Source organism: Leiobunum rupestre, chromosome 9 (genome assembly GCF_980474605.1).
Source record: "Leiobunum rupestre chromosome 9, qqLeiRupe1.1.hap1, whole genome shotgun sequence".
Classification (NCBI taxonomy): domain Eukaryota; kingdom Metazoa; phylum Arthropoda; class Arachnida; order Opiliones; family Sclerosomatidae; genus Leiobunum; species Leiobunum rupestre.
Window position 1 is genome coordinate 39,665,831 of NC_143392.1, and position 18,141 is coordinate 39,683,971.

General features: G+C 40.7%; 1 protein-coding gene across 1 annotated transcript; it reads right to left on the bottom strand.

The window, feature by feature from the left end:
- Window positions 1-304: 304 nt before the first annotated feature.
- LOC149927434 (uncharacterized) lies at window positions 305-17,492 on the bottom strand. Its single transcript, XM_090158565.1, has 2 exons — window positions 17,003-17,492; window positions 305-1,807 (listed from the first exon to the last, which is right to left on the bottom strand). Exons 1-2 carry the CDS (start codon window positions 17,199-17,201, stop codon window positions 525-527), a joined length of 1,482 nt encoding a protein of 493 aa, XP_090014691.1. The 5' UTR covers window positions 17,202-17,492; the 3' UTR covers window positions 305-524.
- Between the last annotated feature and the right edge of the window lie 649 nt (window positions 17,493-18,141).

The following is an 18,141-nucleotide window of genomic DNA, read 5'->3' on the forward strand; positions in this document are numbered from 1 at the left end:
GTCTAAATGTATTATTGCTTATTCGAATATCTGGATTAGTTTTCGTTGTGACGGACAATTATTGCCAGAGTTTTGGACTAGATAAACTGATTGAGTCGAGAAAGTAGTCGTTTTGACTAGAATTTTACGGTAATTTACGTTTTGCGTTAGACCATTTTAATTAGCGCATGAGCTATCCGCGATTCAAAAGTATAGCTAGGCTACTTTTACGTAATATAAATACTATACTTATCTACCGTAAAAGGTCTTAATCGAAAAAAAATATAAGGAGTGTTATATTTTCTATATATTATAAAATCCTGTATAATCTATAATAATTATAATTATTATTCACATTTAATATATTTATACGCGTAAATTCTTTTTATTTTTGAGCAAATTGGGCGTGATATTCCCTCGTTCAAATCAAGTCCAAAAACCCTCGTTTTTGAAAGTACGAAAAGTAAAAATGAATCAATTCGACTCGGTTGATATCGGTCTTCGTTTTTTGTTGGCGTCGACGCGACTGGTGGTTTAGCGCGTCATCACGCCCTGTCTTCTTCCATGCCGTCGGACGATTCCATGTTGGATTCTGTGATTTCTCCGGGTTCCGTATTCTCTTTGAAGCAGGCCGACTCGTGGTGTTTGTTCAAGTAGGACTTGAGGGCGAAGGACTTGTGGCACCGCTGGCAGCGGAAGTGCTTGAAGGCGGAGTGAGTCTGCATGTGGGCGCGCAAGTTGGAGCGGTCAGCGAAGGCCTTGCCGCAGTGGGCGCAGCCGAAGGGCTTCTCGCCCGTGTGCGAGCGCATGTGTCCTTGCAGCAGCCAAGGCCGGGAGAAACTCTTGCCGCAGACCTCGCACTTGTGCGACAGCGAGTGCGTCAGGACGTGCATGGCCAGCGCCGGCATGCTGACGTACACTTTGCCGCAGGTCGGGCACTTCTTGGCCAGCTGCGAGTCCGGGCTGCGGTGCGTCTGTTTGTGTCTCGATAAGTTCGAGGACGTCGCGTACTGTTTCCCGCATTCTCCGCACGCGTAGCGCGGTCGCTCTCGGTCGGTGGTGTCGGAATCGCTGGACACCGACTCCGGTCGGCTGACGTGCTCTTTTCTCCTTCTCGATCTGCCGTCGCTGATTGTCGTCAAGACTGTCTTTCTGGGGTTCCTGACGGGGCTGACCTTTCTGGGGTTCCTGATGGGGCTGACGGTCGACTTGCGGGCGATGACGGGTGGCGTCACGGAAGGGGCGTCCTCGTTCGGGGTGGTTTCGGGGCCGCTGGTTGGAGGAGACACTGGGCTATCGAACCTTTCGTGGATAGAGGTACCGACGTCTCTTCTGGAGGGTCTCTCGTCGACCACTAGTCGGTCTTCGTCGTCCTCCGGGTCGTAATCGACCGTGGAAGTCGCTCGAGTGAAAGTTAGTAGACGGATGGAGTCGTAGAAGGGTCTCTCCTCTCGTTCCGGGCTCGGCGTCGGGAACCGATGGTCGTAGTCTTGAACCCCGGGGCTGATGGCCACTTGCGGCTGGTGCGCCACCGCTATCGTCGGCGTCGGGTGGTGTATCGTCGTGACTGGAGCTTGGTGGACAGGCGGCGGGTTCGGCGGGTGATGGTGAACCGGGGTCGGTTGGTGAATGGGCGTCGGGTGGTGTATCGTCACATTCTGTTGGTGCGGAAGCAATCTCGGAACGGAGTCGCGAGTATGAGGCGGTGCCTGGCGCTGCACCGTCGTCGCCGGCTGGAGCAGATGGTGGACGTCTTGTTGTTGATTTCTCCGCGAGTATTGGCTCGAGACGGATGAATCTTCCAAATCTGGGCTTTGATTGAAGTAACCTGGCGGATATAAAGAAAACGGAAAATATCTTTTAAATCTCCGCTTCTCTTTGAAAGGAAACGCGCGCGGCTGCCTTCTCTCTTCACGCTACAGACGCGCTTCAAAATAAGAACCCTCCCGCGTAACCTCCGAAATAAAAATCGACATATTTGACACTTCCTTTAAGGGTTTTTGAACCGTAATGTGAGTGACGTTTGGACAGATCCGAAGAGAAATGCCTTGATCAGATACGGCGTCACGGAATAAATCCCAAGAAGCGCCTCGAAAGAAAAATAAATTCCAAAAATGAAAGAGATACGTTGAAAAACAAGGTACCAAATAGTCCAACTTTCCCGGCTGGGACTTATACAAAACGGAAAACGGTTTTTTCTTCTTATTACTGTATTTTTCCGCGACTGAAACACCCCCCCCCCCACACAAAAAAGCGTCCATTAGCTATGCTAACGATAGAAAATGGATCCGTTTCATGGGAGGAGTTTAGGGACAAGATTACATAAACTAGGAGTCCCCCTTTTCCGCAATTCGGGAACGCGTAGATCCAAGCCGCCTTTAGCCTACCATCCTTCCCGGGGATAGGCTACGAGACTAAGTTGCGAAAGAATCCCGCTAGCCAATCGCGAGGGAGCCGAAATGCGGATGATCGAAAGTGCGGGAGAAGTTTCGGAGAGCCAAGCAAACAAACTATTTTCCCAATAGGTTATCGAGCTACTTCGATTAATCGATGGAGACCCTTTCTAGTCCTTCAGTTCTCTCTGGCTAGAAACTAAGACTCGCTTTCTTCCTAGCCACTACTTTGACTTCTCGCGAAAGGGCCTCTATACGTAAATGGGGCTCAGCTGCCCGACCTACCGGTATTAAGGGAAAGACCCCTTCTCTAAGATATACGCGCTAAACCTCGCTAAAATAAAAAAAGTCGAGGAATAAAACCAGAAAGCTTTTATCGTTGCTTTCAATTGGGAAAGACAATGCGTCAGAAGGCAAGGAAGCCTTCCCCGGGCGACCCAAAGCGGGACAAGAAAAAGATGGTCCTCCGCAGTGTAAAGCTGACTTATTTCGCATAAACACGCGAACGGGGGTCAAAGGGGGAGATAAATGTGGCTGTATAATCGGTGTCTTCGAGGTTGAATCTAATACGATCAAATCCATAACGTAACTTCTACTCTTAAGCGGTTTTTTTTCGAATGTACTTTATATTTCGCGAAGAACTCTCGGTGTAGAATTCAAAGAATGGAGGGCTAAATGCGGCGTAGCGAAAAGACGGTTATTTTTTTTTATCTACGATGTAGTCTACGTTCTTGGCGCCTTTACTATAGATCCCGCTATATTTTTTAACCTTTCGGAAATGTTGGACCTTAAGTATATTTCAGATCAAGGGTATAAGCTCCTTACTCGCTATCTCTTTCCCGGCAGGCACTGAGTCGTAAGGTCGTACTTTTAGACCGAAAAGAAGACCAACCGTCACTTCTGACCCCGGGGGTCGAATCGGATCAATTCTTATAGGGCGCATCTCTAAGCGTAAATGGCTACTCGCTATCGATTTAATATCAATTCTAGTATATAGTCTCTTTTTGCTAATGTCATATTGAAAGCCTCAAAAGATTTTATTTTTGAAAACGGCTCCGTCGTAACACCTGTGGATTTTTCGAACCATCCACCATTTGCCTCCCCGGCGCGGTTATTAATGAAAAGTCCACGATTTATTTGAAATTCTCCCATATTTCGATTTAACATACAAATTTGATTTCGTCTATTCCCCCTCCCTCGGCTTATTTTGAATAATAAATGAAACTGGCTACTCTACAGACTTATCTGAATATATTACTATTCCCAACAGCAAATTGTCGATTCATCCAATATGTGGTTTCCACCTAGCGGTGGGGAGGTGGACTATGAAAACAAGCACGGATATGGGATTATTTTAATGATGAGAATCGCCGCTAGAAGGGGCCCAAAACGGAAAATACGAAAAATATTCCCCGGCTTCGACATCGTTTTATAGAATCGCTTGGTCTTTAGAAAAATAAAACATATATTGGGTATACCGTTAGCTTTGGCGTATCCCGCTACTCCGTAACCTATCCGTTTCGGTCTCTCTACGGTAGTGGTTTCGCGTACGGATCAGTAGGATTGTGGAAGGTTTAGGGGATTGGGTTCTGGGATGCAGCGCGCGTCCAGGGGCTCTTGATTCATCCGTTTTAGTCGAGGCCGCTGAGCACCAGCTTGAATCGATGCTATTTGTTTCTCCCTTTTTGCCTCTTCACTCCCCCCTTTTTAGCCTTATTTAAGGCAGCGATGGATCTATTCCACCCCCTTATTCCTTTTTTTATGTAGGCCTTGTTCGTATTTTATTTCTGATTATATTTTAAAATATCAGACGCTTTATATTGTATACCGCGTGCTAAGGAACATTAAATACCTGGTCTGAAATATCGTCTGCTACTTCATCCGAAGGTCAAGGCTTAAATTGATGTAGTATGGGAATTTTGTTAAATATAATCGAATTTCATTTATATTCCGTTTACTTTGTAAGTGATTTTAAAAATTTCCCCGTGAAGTATGAACGGAACTCCTTTATACGTTGAGCTGGTCTGCTATAGATAAACTATCGGATTTTTTCCCCGCTAGGCGGAGGGGCTATGCACTATATAATACGTTTCAGGGTGTGTGTGAGACTCAGCCGTGATTAGTTTTTCCCCATCCTTAAGAAAAAACGTGAAATATATGAAAAGGCAACGTATAAAAAATATTGGAATGTGGCCTATATAAAAAGCTATATCGGATCGAAGCGTAAGCTATAATATTTCCGCGTACATTAATTTTTAAAATTTTATCGACACTATATTCGGGATACCATAAGCAACATAATAGCAAAAAAGTATGACACTTAACAATATTTGCCGCAGAATCATTGAGTAATTGGAAGTCTTGGAAATTCATTACAGAATTACCGCCAGGCTAGTCTCGTCACATAATAACAATAATTGTGATACTTAAAATTTGCAAATTTTGCCTACGGGATTTCAGAAATCTCAATTTTCGCGTTATTTCTGGTTTTTAAACTGCATTTAGAAATTATGGAACAATTTCTTGAAAATCATTTTTCTCTAGAGGATACGGAATTTTTACGAATTTAAACCCCTGGGACACTTTTTTCGACAATGACATTGTATTCCAGCATTGATATCAAATTTCAACCATACTGAGTAGTACATTATCGTCCTTGGAAGTAGTATGTTTCAGCTTTAGCATACTTAAAAGACTTTGAGGCTTGATTGAGCTTAATTTATAATTTTTGTTACTCGTCATACTTATGTTATAATGTTACTTATGTCCCTATGCATTTTCGCTATTATTCATAGCATAACAAACTTCAGAAACGAAGAGAGTATCTATAATAATAAATATCATGTTCCCATTCAATAATTCATCATAATTTTACCAAAATAGAAATTATTTTTGCTTTCGAAAGCGAGAATTTTCAATTATTATAATTTACGTTGTCTTTGGTAAAACGGACTATTTAAAAAGTATCTACTTTTGGAAGTGTCATACTTATGTCTCGTTACTTAAGAGCCTTTTAATAAAATAATATTCGAGGGTCACCAGTATAAACGATTCCCTATAATCCTGTATTATTTATGAGGTGTTTCCGTCGGTGCAACTCATGCGGCCTAATGTTGAACATTAATTTGTGTAATTACCGACTTATTATGCGTAGGAGTCTTTGGGCTATATGACTGCAATCGATTGAACGCGCTTGAGAGTTCCCTGATTTTTTTGGACCACCCCGAATCTAATGGTGGAGAACCTAATTAATTAAATAGCGGCAACTATCAAAGCTAACCCTCGGGTATATTCCGCCCTTCGACTTAAAGCGAAGACAGATTAAAGGTAATATTTAATTTAATATATTATGCCGCGTAACGTGTCAATATCTGGGCATTTTTTCATTAGTTTTCGTACGTTTGATACTTAGGGTTCGCTAAACTTACGCTTGAAGGTGGAGCCCTGTTAATGTTTAATACGGATTTCTGACACTAGATGGGGTAAGAACCCCTTCAGCTTCACGGCGTATTGACTTGTCAGGATGAATTAAATTATTTAAACACGGGCGAATAAGAAATTGTACGCTTTTAAAATTTAAACTATTAAATCGTAAAGAAAATAAATTAAAACAAAATAAAATGAGTTGGATATGTTTACTGTTAGTTGTGTTGAATATGATATTTCAGGCAATATACGTATCGAAAACATAGTTAAATTGTGATATTAACCTAACATCATAAACAAATATCAAGAGCCTAAATTAAAAATGTTATCCCTCATAATCATACAATAATAAATATTTAACAAAATAAACGAAACCCAAGTCTCTCATAATAAGGGTCCTTAAAATAACAGATACTGTCATTTATGTATTTAGCCTGTGTTTTGGATTTTAAAACAAAATAATTTAAGGTATCAACCAAATATCATCCTCCTCTGAAACCTAGGATGCTTAAATGTTCATGTTAGAAAAAACCAAAACAATTCTTAATTACAAAATATCAGAAAACTAAATTTTCACAGCGTTTTACGTTAAAGTCCAAAGATACAAGGGTTTATTTACTATTCGTTTCACTGACGAATAGTAAATTTTGGCTACTTACGTTTAAAATTAAAAGAACAGTTATAAAATTTTGTACAACTATATTTTCGTTATGAAAGGTTAAAATCGTATACACATTTTTAACCTTTTATTACGAAACTAGTTGTACAAAATTTAATCAATGTTCTTTTTTAAAGTCCAAATATTTTTAAATATCGGTCACACGTAGTACATCTCCGGAACCCTTTCTGCCCTTTAAAAAAAAATAAACGAAAAGCAGATAGGAGAAGCGTCGTAAAAAATACTAACTGCGCGTAACAGAGTGTTTTTCTCGCACCGTTGTTAAGTATACGATGGACTATAAACGGGGAACCATCTCTCTCTCCGCTTTCGTATCTCGTTCCTAGGTGGCGCTACGGAGAAGAAAAGTAGGACGTTCGGTATCTTCGGACTGCTATAAGGTATACACTTATCGAAGACGGTTCTAGCTTCGAAAGCTCATAGGAAGCTTTCAAATACGCGTAACGCGGGAATTACTAGTTCGACGCTGTTTTTATTGCACTCGCCGGCGAACTGTGCAGCCGTAGAGAACGACAAGTGATAAGAAAGTTCCCTTTCGGTTCCATCTTGTCTCGCCTTCAAAGGTGCCGCTGGTGGTTGGTGCGGCAACCTGTAGGCTGACTCGGCCGCTCTTTCCCGTCGATCGATTTCGTTCTGACCCTGAGCGCGCCCGTCTCCGTGTTGGAGAAAGCGACGGAATTTCTTATATTAGTTTCGTGGCACCCCGAAAAAACCATTCCGTGTTGCGTCGCGTGTATGTGTCTCGATTTTTTATCCGGACACTAACGCGTTTAGCTTTTTTTCTTCCTATCCAACACTTCTTTCAGCCCTCACCCTCTGCCCTTTGTGGTCTCTGTTCTTCTCCATTTTGACAGCGTCGTTTTTGAAGAGTTTAAAATATTAGTCGCTTTGTTTTATCGCGGTGCAAACGTATTTTTTTAGTGGTACACTTTATTAATATCATTTATATTATCAGAACAAAAATGTATTTATTCCTATTTAGGGAGTATAGAGACCAACCGGGTTCACGGGCTTTTTAGGCCCGACCCTACCCGAACCCGTTAATTATTTTGCGGGTTGGGTTGGGCCGGGATTTTTTTCGTTGAAAGAAATCGGGGTCGGATCGGGTTCAATTTTACATCGGGTCGGTCAGTGAAGACTAGCTGCTTAAGTGCCGTGGGATTAATTATAGATATTTCAGTTGAAGATTTCGAGGTTGGACATAAAAAGGTGATTTCAATAGCGCTGAATTATTAAGATTAAATTGGTACTAATTCAAACATCACGGCAATGCATACGCCGTTTGTTAGGTCCCTCGAATTGGCTTAAGTCCTACTTAAAAATTCTTATTATATTATGGAATATTATTTTCTGTTCAATATTAACCTTATAGATCAATCTGTTGGAAATTTTTAAGAGTTTAGCCGTGGCATCAACATTGGCAACATTGTTAGCATTTACTTGCTATATTATAAAATTAAATAAAAATGTATTTTTTTTTCGGGCCTGGCCGGATCGGGGCTAAATAATAGTCGGCCCGACTCGTCTCTATTAGGGAGAATGACTATGTGAAGAAAATGTTTAGCCTTTCTCTCAATCCCCCACGCTCTAAATTTAACCTCTTTACTATAAAAAATATCAAAACAGTCCAGTGTAATGAAAATAACCGAGGCATTTTTTTCGGAAATATTTCCGTATCTTTCCGAAAAAATACAATAAAAGTTTTCATTCCATGATTAGTCTAATATTGTTTGCAAATTTAAATATAGTGGCATTTCAGCCTAATTTTTTCGAATCTAAAAGTAAAACTAAACCTCTAGACTAGTTTATACTGATTAACAATGTAACACTAGCAAATTCGACCATGATTCGCCCGGATCGTAACAACATATTCTTTACTGCTGGGTCACGTGTGACGTATCGATAACTTTTTACTACGAAAAGCCCAGGACATGAGAGTAAATTCGACGAGGAACCCAGATTTTAAGCATAAACTGAACTGAACTCTTTCCTATTTTGTGACGAATGAGCTACATAACTACAAGTTCAACAAGCGTAGCTTATTTTATTAAACGCCTATTGTTTTGGAGGTAAAATTAACGTTTTCGTATTCGTTTTTTACGTTTGACCAAACCGAAGATGACGATTAATTTTTTCCATATTATCTTATCAATAGTTATCAATCAATTATTTTTGTACGTATAGGATATAAGAGAGCGTAATATTTTATTCATTCGTTTTTTTCTACGCCTTGATTATCTAAGGGTAGCATAATCGATTCTCTATTCTATTAGGAGTTTGACATGCAAAACCGCAGCGTAGGAAATATATAACTTATAAACTCACCGACATTGGTAATGAATACCGGGCAAAATCAAAGTTCACCGCATTAAAATAAGGAATTTTTCTTTTGACACATTTAGGATATTTAAATTTTTGTGACTATGGAAATGAATTTCTACAATAAATTCGATTTTCACCTAAACGGTTTATTTTTATTTTTTTGCCGTATTCGCCAAAGTGGGTTTTCCAATATTATTTGGTTAATATTGGCCAAAATGGTTTTTGCCAAACTAATCCCCATTCCTCTAATGCCTTTAGTAAAATACGGCAACATATATGGTCTGCCTATTAAAATATTCCGCTTTAAAATAAGTATAATTCGAATATTTCACGTTGGAAATGCGAAGGAGACTTATTCTTGAAATCCAAGCGAGTAGTAATATAATTTTTGGGATACCTGTATTTTTTAAAGTTAAAATTGATGTTTCCATATTTTTAAGTATATACGTATCCTGTTTCTATTTTTAAATAGTTTCATCAAACATAATATATATTTACAAAGCGTTTTTACAATAATTAAATTTCACTCAAGACGTTCCATTAATATAATAATCAGCTGGGCTAATACCCAAAGCAACACCTTAGGCCCAAATCATATAGCGACTTATAATGCCTTTAAACAGGTGTCTGGGTTACAATGCGTAGGAGGGTGGTGGCCAGCCCTTCATGTCACGCGAGCCAACAGCTCCCTACACTAACTATTAGCGTTAACCTCAAAAATGTTTTATAAAAACTCGGAGGAAAACCCCTTTAACCAGTGGAGAGATAACTTAAAATCTCAACGCGGAAGAAGTGGTTTCGAGTTTTCACCCAGTGCCACAAGCGAGGTGAAAGTGCTAACCACTCCGCAACCCCACATTCGTATTATACACTCTTAAAACAAAAAGTGTATTTTCTTGTTCCATATTTAACACCTTAACAGGTTTATAAAGGATGTTATTCTACACATTAAAAAGCAGTTTTCCTGCTAGGGTGTTTATTTACACTGTTTGGGATGCTTAGGTCCTCCGTTTTGGTTACTTTTTTATACAGTTTGTGGTATAAACCTATTCCCTTCAGGGTACAAGACTACTCCTTTTAGGGTTGCAAACGACTCCCTTCAGGGTGCTACAATACTCCGTTTAAAGTGTTAAAATACTCCTTTTAGGGTACTAAACTACTGCCTTAAGGGAGCTACACCCTTACGAGGTGTTAAATCACTCAATTTACGGGGTAATATAACACCCTTTATACACCTTTTCAAGTTTTTAATTAGGGACAATAAAAATCCCTTTAGATCGTTTAAATTAACATTAAAGAGTGTTTTTTCACAGATATTACACCCTTAATATGCCATTAAAACACCCTTTGTTTTAAGAGTGTACTACTGGCAATTTCCAATTTTGTAACGAGTGTCATTACTTCGTCAACGGAAACATTATTTGCACACATTTTAAACCTACACACATCCACGAGACTGTCAATTGTTCAAAAAAGGTTTCATCTGTAAGCCATTAAACAACGCGTTCTTAGACGGTGATATTACAATCTAACATCCCTATAAACAAAAGACGGTGTACTTTTTATTGTTAAAATTCTCCTGCTTATTGAGCTTTTTCGCTTCTTTGGGATAGGACTCGTCCAAAATTGGCTCGCGGTACTTTGAGAATGGAATGCGAAAAGAATGCCTTTTGGTATTGGTCGTCAGATCAACTTTCTCAGACGTTTTACGACTGCGAGAGCGATATTCAGAGCTGAAAAAAAAGTCTTGTTCCTTAACTTTCTTATACGTCTATCGCGCGCCACCCTCGCCCCCCCCCCCGGTTATTCGAATAGTTACACGTTCCCTGGGAGATAAATTTCATTGCAGATGCTTATGCTGTGGATGAGTGGATGTGGCGTCCTTCAAATCGTAAAAGAACGAATTTCCGAAAAGGTTATTGCTTTTACAGCCACTTCTTTTTATTTAACGCGCAGTTGTAAGATGGGGAATCGAAAGTCGACAGTTAGGGCTATTTCCCGCGAAAACTAACGCTTTTCGCCTCGTAGTTCAACTATGTTAAATTTCCATCGTAAAAAGATAGCGACTTAAAATAGGTCAGACGCCTGTAGAAGTGTTCCACCCGCAATACGCGAGCGCGGGCGGTGAAGCCAGCCTTACCCGTATAGGGGCAAAGACGTTAATTTGTAACTTTTTGAAATTTTAATCTTCGGCATAACTCAGAACCCCTCTTTAAGCCCTCTTTGGCGCAACCCTTCCACCGCGGACTATATATAAATATAAAATTTCCTAATATAACCTCGTAAATCCCTCGTCTTCGTTAAAGCTGGTTAAAGCCCTCCATTTTCTCGGCGCGTCAAAGTTATGGGCTTAGTTTCCACGCGTTTTCCCCTTTTAGAATGGGATAGAACGCGGTTTGGAGAAACTTTATAACTTATCCAGTCAGAAGCTAAGTTCACACGTACTCCCGGAAACGTTTTGCCTCGTTTCGATCTCGCTGCGGTTCTTAGCGTTTGGAAAACGTTTTTGTTCACACGTTAGATTTCCAGTGAGTTTTGAAGAAAATTGGGCACGCGTAGTATAGAAATATAATTAGAAGTTCTTCTGTTCAGGCATTTGAGTGACGTTTTAAAACATTCTAATTAAAAACTAATGCACGCGGAAGAAATTTGTGGTATTTTTTAAACAAATAGACCAAAAGTTGCGAGACATTTTCTTGCATAAAAGGCATAAAAACTTTATTAGGCGCAAAATAATCCACGATCGACGATTTTTGTAAAAATGGTCAACGAAGCGATCTGAAACGCTGGGACGCGCAGCCGTAACTGTTCACACGACGGTATATGTGTGAACGCGGTTGGAGTGTTAGAAGCTAAACGATGGATACCAAAATTATCTCTTCTTATCGCTAGGTTACGTATTGATCGAGAGTCATTTTTCACATACAGATTGCGAAAAAAGTAGGTTGGAACAAAAAAAAAACCGCTCGAAGCGCCACCACTCGGCCTGTAATCACCAACAAACGGCTATCGCTCTAATTAGGTGGCAGCCATGGAACCTTGGCACTTCGATCATTTTCCACCCTAATAATAGCTCCACGATTTGCTACGACGTAAGCGAGCCGCGCTAGCTATTGGACGCCTTCCCAACGCCAAGATACGCTTATCATTATTAATACGCGTATAAATGTCAGTTATTGGACAATATTCTCGTTAGTGGGACGATACCTTTTCTCCCCTTGGCTCGCTACTTTCCCGCAACACATCCGCGCGCGTGTTTGTAGCCGCTTATAGCTCTATATAAAATACCATAAATGTTCAAATAATAACCTCGGTAGGCTCGTTTATTCCATCATAATTGAATCAGTATTGTTTTTGGTACTTCGAAAAAGGGTTTGTTTACATTTTTATGAAGATGAATGTCTATAAGGCCATAAACGGTATAAATTTTTATTTTAGGGTAAAATATTTGAATGTGTCTCTAGATAATAGTTCGAAATCACGATATATTGTTTCAACTGCCCGTTCTAGCTACAAAAATACGGAGCGCCGGGGACTATATTTTTATTCTTTATATAAAAACGCTGGCGAAATTTTGCTTAATGCTTATATAAACAAACCCAGTTTGTTTTTGGAAAAAAAACCTCCCAACTCGGTAGAATATATCCCATCATACTCTACGACAGTCGTAGCACGCGCTCGGCTATGTAATCCCCCAGAAATTCAGCTTTCTTCGCTGGAAAACGACTTTGGAAATAAAAGAGCCAAAAAAAGGGGGCTAGCAAAACTATATAATTCGATTCAGGGTCATTGGGCTCGTATCGGCGGCAACGACTTAGTTCCGCCTTTCCAGCCGCTGTAATCTTAGCTTGACGTGATAGCTTGGAAATCCAGGGGCGTAATCAGTCTTTCCGTAGAAGCCAAGGGCGGCTACGGTGTAAGCCATTCCGCGCGACAAAGGTCTCCAAATGCTTTCCCAAAGGCATCTCGAGAGCTCTTATATCCTTTTCTTCGTCTGTCCTCTCTTATTCGACGAAGAGAGGAGCCGGAGAGAGGAGGAGCAAAAAAAGGATGGAGAGAGGGAAAAATGTGCCTTGGAGGATTTGGAGCCAGTTTTCTCTCGCTCGAGTGGCAACCGTAAGCCGTTAGATCCGATCTCAAATATATCTTAGTGAAAAGTGAGGCAAAAAAGACGCCATTTTCTTCCCAGCCTTTTATATATACTAGGTACGCGACTCTCGCTCTTCAGCCATTCGCCCGTAGTCAGAGCCAAGCGTACCATTGTCCATTGGGAACCCACCCCGGAAGGGTACGGTTTGTGCCTTCGCAATCACGCTCTTGGAACGAACTATACGATCCGGCGTGGAATCCTGGGGGCTTAAAGAAGCCAACCAGGCGAAGGGAGGCGGTAAAGCCTGCGCTAACGCGAACGTATTCGTGGCCAAATCCCTTTCTCTTTCCGATAGCTAATTTCTCGCGTAATTTCTTTTCATTACGGCCAGTAACTTATTCAACGAGCTCGCATCTAATTAATTCCTTCAACTTATAACGCGGAAATTGGGTTCTCAATTTGGTTGGACCGCGATCGGTTGGCTGCTTTCAATTTCCACTCGCTTTTCTTTGGCCAGCAAAAAACAATTTAATTGAAATTTTATCCTCCTAAAAACTAATTTAATTTTCAAGTCGGCTAATCGAGCTTCTTTTGCGATGTTGGTTTACGGATAAATCGACGGGTAGGATGTAGCTACTGTCACTTTGCGATTATATTGATCTATGGGTTCCACTTTTAATTAAAAAACATATCATTTAGATTTTAGCCTATTTTGTCGGTCCACTTAGGCCCAAGTCATCTAGCGACTTATAATGCCTTAAACAGGTGGCCGGATTACAATGCGTAGGAAGGTGGGGGCTAGCTCTTCATGCCAAGCGCCCTACACTAACTATTACCGTTAACCTCTAAAGGTTTTTATGGAAATTGGAAACCGAAGAACTCGGGGGATAAACCCTTTAACCAGTGGGGAAAGAACTTGCAAACTCTACGCGGAAGGAGTAGTTCCGAGTTTTCATCCCGTGACACAAGCTAGAATTGAACCCGGCTCCTCTTGCTGCGAGGCGAAAGTGCTAAGCATAGAAAATTGAGAAGATGAATAGAGTGTTGTCGTCTGAAACCCTGCGACGTCACCATTGTAATTTGCCTATTGATAAGAAACGGTAACTGTCATGGCGGCCACTATTAACACTACAGCTGTGACGTTACAAGTTTTCAAAATCGTATGAGACGACAACACTCTAAGGTATTTTTAATATTATTATTAAGTGGTAACATAAACGGGAAGTTAAAATGCTTAAAGTACCCAGAGAAGTTAAATTGGCTTACGTTACTTTTCCTTTTGTGTATTTTCTGTGGTTCTCCTTACTCTTTTTCTACCGCTTAAACTCACTATTATACATATAAGCTCATATTATGAATTAATTAAAATTTATATTTTAATTTTATTAAATACCCTTCTTGTAGCTATAGAGAACATTGATATTGATACAATAATTATATTTTCAAAATACATAACACGTACTCCGGCTAACAAATTAAAATGTAAAAATAAACACTCAATAGATATTTACTTAAGGCTGGGCGAATAACCGAATTAACAAAATAATTCGGACGAGTATCGAGACGAATAACATTTATATTATTTGGTAAATTTAGACTCTTATTCCCGCCTAAACTAAAACCTATTTTGGAAGGAAGAAATTTCTATAGTAGAGCTCTAACTTGGCGGTTGACGACTAGGACGGCGGCGTAAAATTCAAATAAATTAATTTATAGGGCAATTCCATATAAAAGAACGTACGTCATTAATCAGTTGGATATTAGCTGATACTTTTTGTGTGTACAGATAGTTTTAGTTCTTTCTTTACGTCATATGTGACCTATGACGTCATTTAATATTGAAATTTAAAATATTTCGACTATTAGACCTGCTCTTCGACTAATATTCGGACCTATATTCGACTAATATTTTGACCTATATTCGACGAATATTCAGGTCTATTATTAGATGAATATTCAATAAGGTAGTATTTGCATTAAGCCTAACTATTCGGTATTTGGTTCGAAAACTAGTATTCGTCTCGGTATTCGATAAAAAAAAGTTTTGGGTATTCGATATTCGTCTCGATAGGCTAAAAGTGCTATTCGGCCAGCCTTAAATTATTTACTTATTTATAAAACAAATTATCTCTACAATTGTTTTAGAAAGTCATTTTGAAAAACCAATTGGGGTTTTGCGAATAACACTTATACTTCGCTCGTAACAGAAATATTATATTCTTCTGGTAATATTGAAATTGACTATCGCGGGGGGGGAGGGAGGAAGTGACGTCCCAATATAGATCCTTAAACGCGCGCTCCCCGCCAGCGATAAACACCTGTAAATAATTAATAAGGAAGCTTTAAGGGACGAGAAATCTTGGGTAAAGTCGCAGCTGTCTTCGACTTAGTCTTCGTCTTATATGATCGAGTCGTGCCAGCTTAAAATCAATATTGACCAAGAAAGAGAACGTTTTTCTTCGATCAACAAGTGTGTCGCGCTCTGTGCCCGCCACTGTCCCTGGATAAAAATACCCCGAGCTACCTTTTTAACAATAAAATGAGTCGACGTTTAAACCTTGTTACGGGCGAAGGAAAAATAACTATTTTCCGTTGATAGAGACCCTTTTAGTCCCGTCTATATAATTACCATACGTCGTTGACTCTACGTTACCCGTCGTACGTAGAAAATAACGAGGTATCGATAAACGCTGACGTATTGGGAAATACATTGGGTTTATGGCACAAATCGGTACCTCCCATCGTCTTTCCAATATAATATTATACCACCGGTAATGGTTCTTTTCCGGTTGATATCGCGCCCGTTTCATTTTCAGGAGGAACACGACGTATCGTAAGATTTTACTTCCCACCATGTATTATTCATTAGATTCACCGCTCAAGATTTTTTATTTCACTTTATCCCAGGTCCAATCTCTTCCCCTTCGCGTAATCTATATCGAACGGCTCGCGGTCTTTATTAAATAACCAGTAATTGATCGGCGCGTGCTTGTTTGTCACCGATGTCCCTTGTCCCACTACAGTTTCGAATTATGCAAATTTTACCTCTATTTCGAAATACGAAGGCACTGACATTTACTGGTTTACTATCCGCTCAGAAATCGTTATATTTAAAACAGTTTTAAGGAGACGGGCTGTATTCCAAGGATAACCAATCATATTGATTTCATCTTTATATACAGGATGTTTCAAAAGAATATGCAAAAATTTTAAGGAGTTGTAGGGGGTGAGTTGAGAAGTATACCTGTTTTTTTTTTTTTCATTTTCCTACGATGAAATAAAAGAGCGCCAGAGAGCTTCAAAGTGTGGCCTACTAGCCCCGGGAAGAAGGCTGCGACAAGCGCTAAGCCAAGCAGGAGGAAAATGCGAACATTAAGGTTTGGGCTCGTGTGATAGGTCAAAAAGGACTTTTTAAACAAATCGAGGTAACCAGCGTAAAAATGTAAACTTAAACAGTATTTAAAGTCCCTGCTACTTGGTTTTGCGCTTGTTGTAGCCTACTTCCAGGGGCTAGTAGGCTACACTTTGAAGCTCTCTGGCGCTCTTTTATTTCATCGTAGGTAAATGGGACAAAAACAGGCATACTTCTCAATTCACCCCCTACAACTCCTTCAAATATTTGCATAAGCTTTTGAAACACCCTGTATAGCTTTGATCGTTAGTCAGTAGAGAAGGTATACGGTACCTGTTGATACGGGAGTATTTTTAGACATTTTTGAATTTAATACGCTAGATCGAGGAACTAACGGTAGGAATTTTAAAATTAAATTACACCGTATCCATAATTCAAATCATATTCAAATTCAATAATTTTATTTATACCAAATTTTGGGTCAATTTTAAGGTAAAATTTCTAACTTTTCGGAAACCAATTAAATGTCATTTTATTTATACCGAATTTCGAGTCTATTTTAAGGTGAAATTTCTAACTTTTCGGAAACCAATTAAATGTTATTTTATATATATATCTATAGTAAAAAAATCATTTTTTCTGTTTCATTTTAAAAATAATGAATATTGAGAGCGGCCCGTGAAATAAATAACCGAATTATGAACAATATTCTCGGTCCCATTTTCATTAATTATAATTAAAAAAGGAGGTGGTGACCTTACCTTCTGACGAGATGACAGCATTGGTGGAAGCCTGGTGAATTTGAGGAGGAACGAAACAGCTGTCGAGCTGTGGCGGGGCAATGGTAATGGGTGGCGCGGTGGCGGCCTCGGTCGGGCTCGAGGGCTGCCGGTAAGAAGGCCATCTCGAAGAATGTTCGACGGGGTGTTTGGCTTTCTTCACCAAGAAAGATCTTGGCATTTCTTCTCACGGCCTTACCAATGGCGAATGCGTGCTTATAGTTCCTCGGGATGAAGTCGACCTCCGTCACCAAATAAAGAAAGCGAGCGCCGGAATGAAACAATCCCCTCCGATCACGGCCTCCGCGCGGCCAAAGCGAAACTGCTCAACTCGGTGAGATGTCTTTCGGCGAGATTTAGGCGCCTGGATTGCGGGCTTCTCCTTGACGCGAGCGCGCCGCGCTGGAACGTCTCCCTTCTCTCTCTCTCTCGGTCTCTGGCTGTGTCTGTCTGCGTGCGCCCTATCCGTTGCTCCCCGTTTTCTACGGCGATCCGTTCGGAGCGCAAATTTCCAACCATATGAGGCGCCGCCACCGCGCGCAATCGCTCTACAAAGGCGGGGAGGGCGGAGCCGTCGCGACCCCCTTCGCCTTCGTCGTTCAGGGTCTCCGCATCCCGTCGCCGAAGGAGGGAGAGGGGTCAGCCCGAAAAGGAGCCATTGGGGAGATACACGCGGGGCTCTCTTCTATTATAGATTATAAGTGTTCAGCTGCCACAACAATGTACGCGCGGCGAAAGTTCTGACGTAACTAAACACCCTCCCTCCAGCCCTGGTCGCCGCGCGCGTGGACTCTTCCCGCCTGGAATGGACAAACTTTGGTCGGAGCCACTTCCTTTCCTCCAGCAGTCACTGATGCTGGAGCGTCCTGGCTCTCGATAAAGCCTATTAGATGAAGATCCGTAATTGATGGAACATTATAGGATGCTCGTTAGACTATTTGCTAGAGATTAAACCCATTCTACTGATTTCCCCGTACAGCACGAGCGTGTTTCATTATCTCTAACAATCGTAATGAGTGGAGATAGACATTTTATCAGTTTCCGAAATGATGTATCATGGTCGTCGACTTCCTTTAAAGTTGCTCACTAATAAGTGTGGTGGCGGAGTGGTTAGCGCTTTC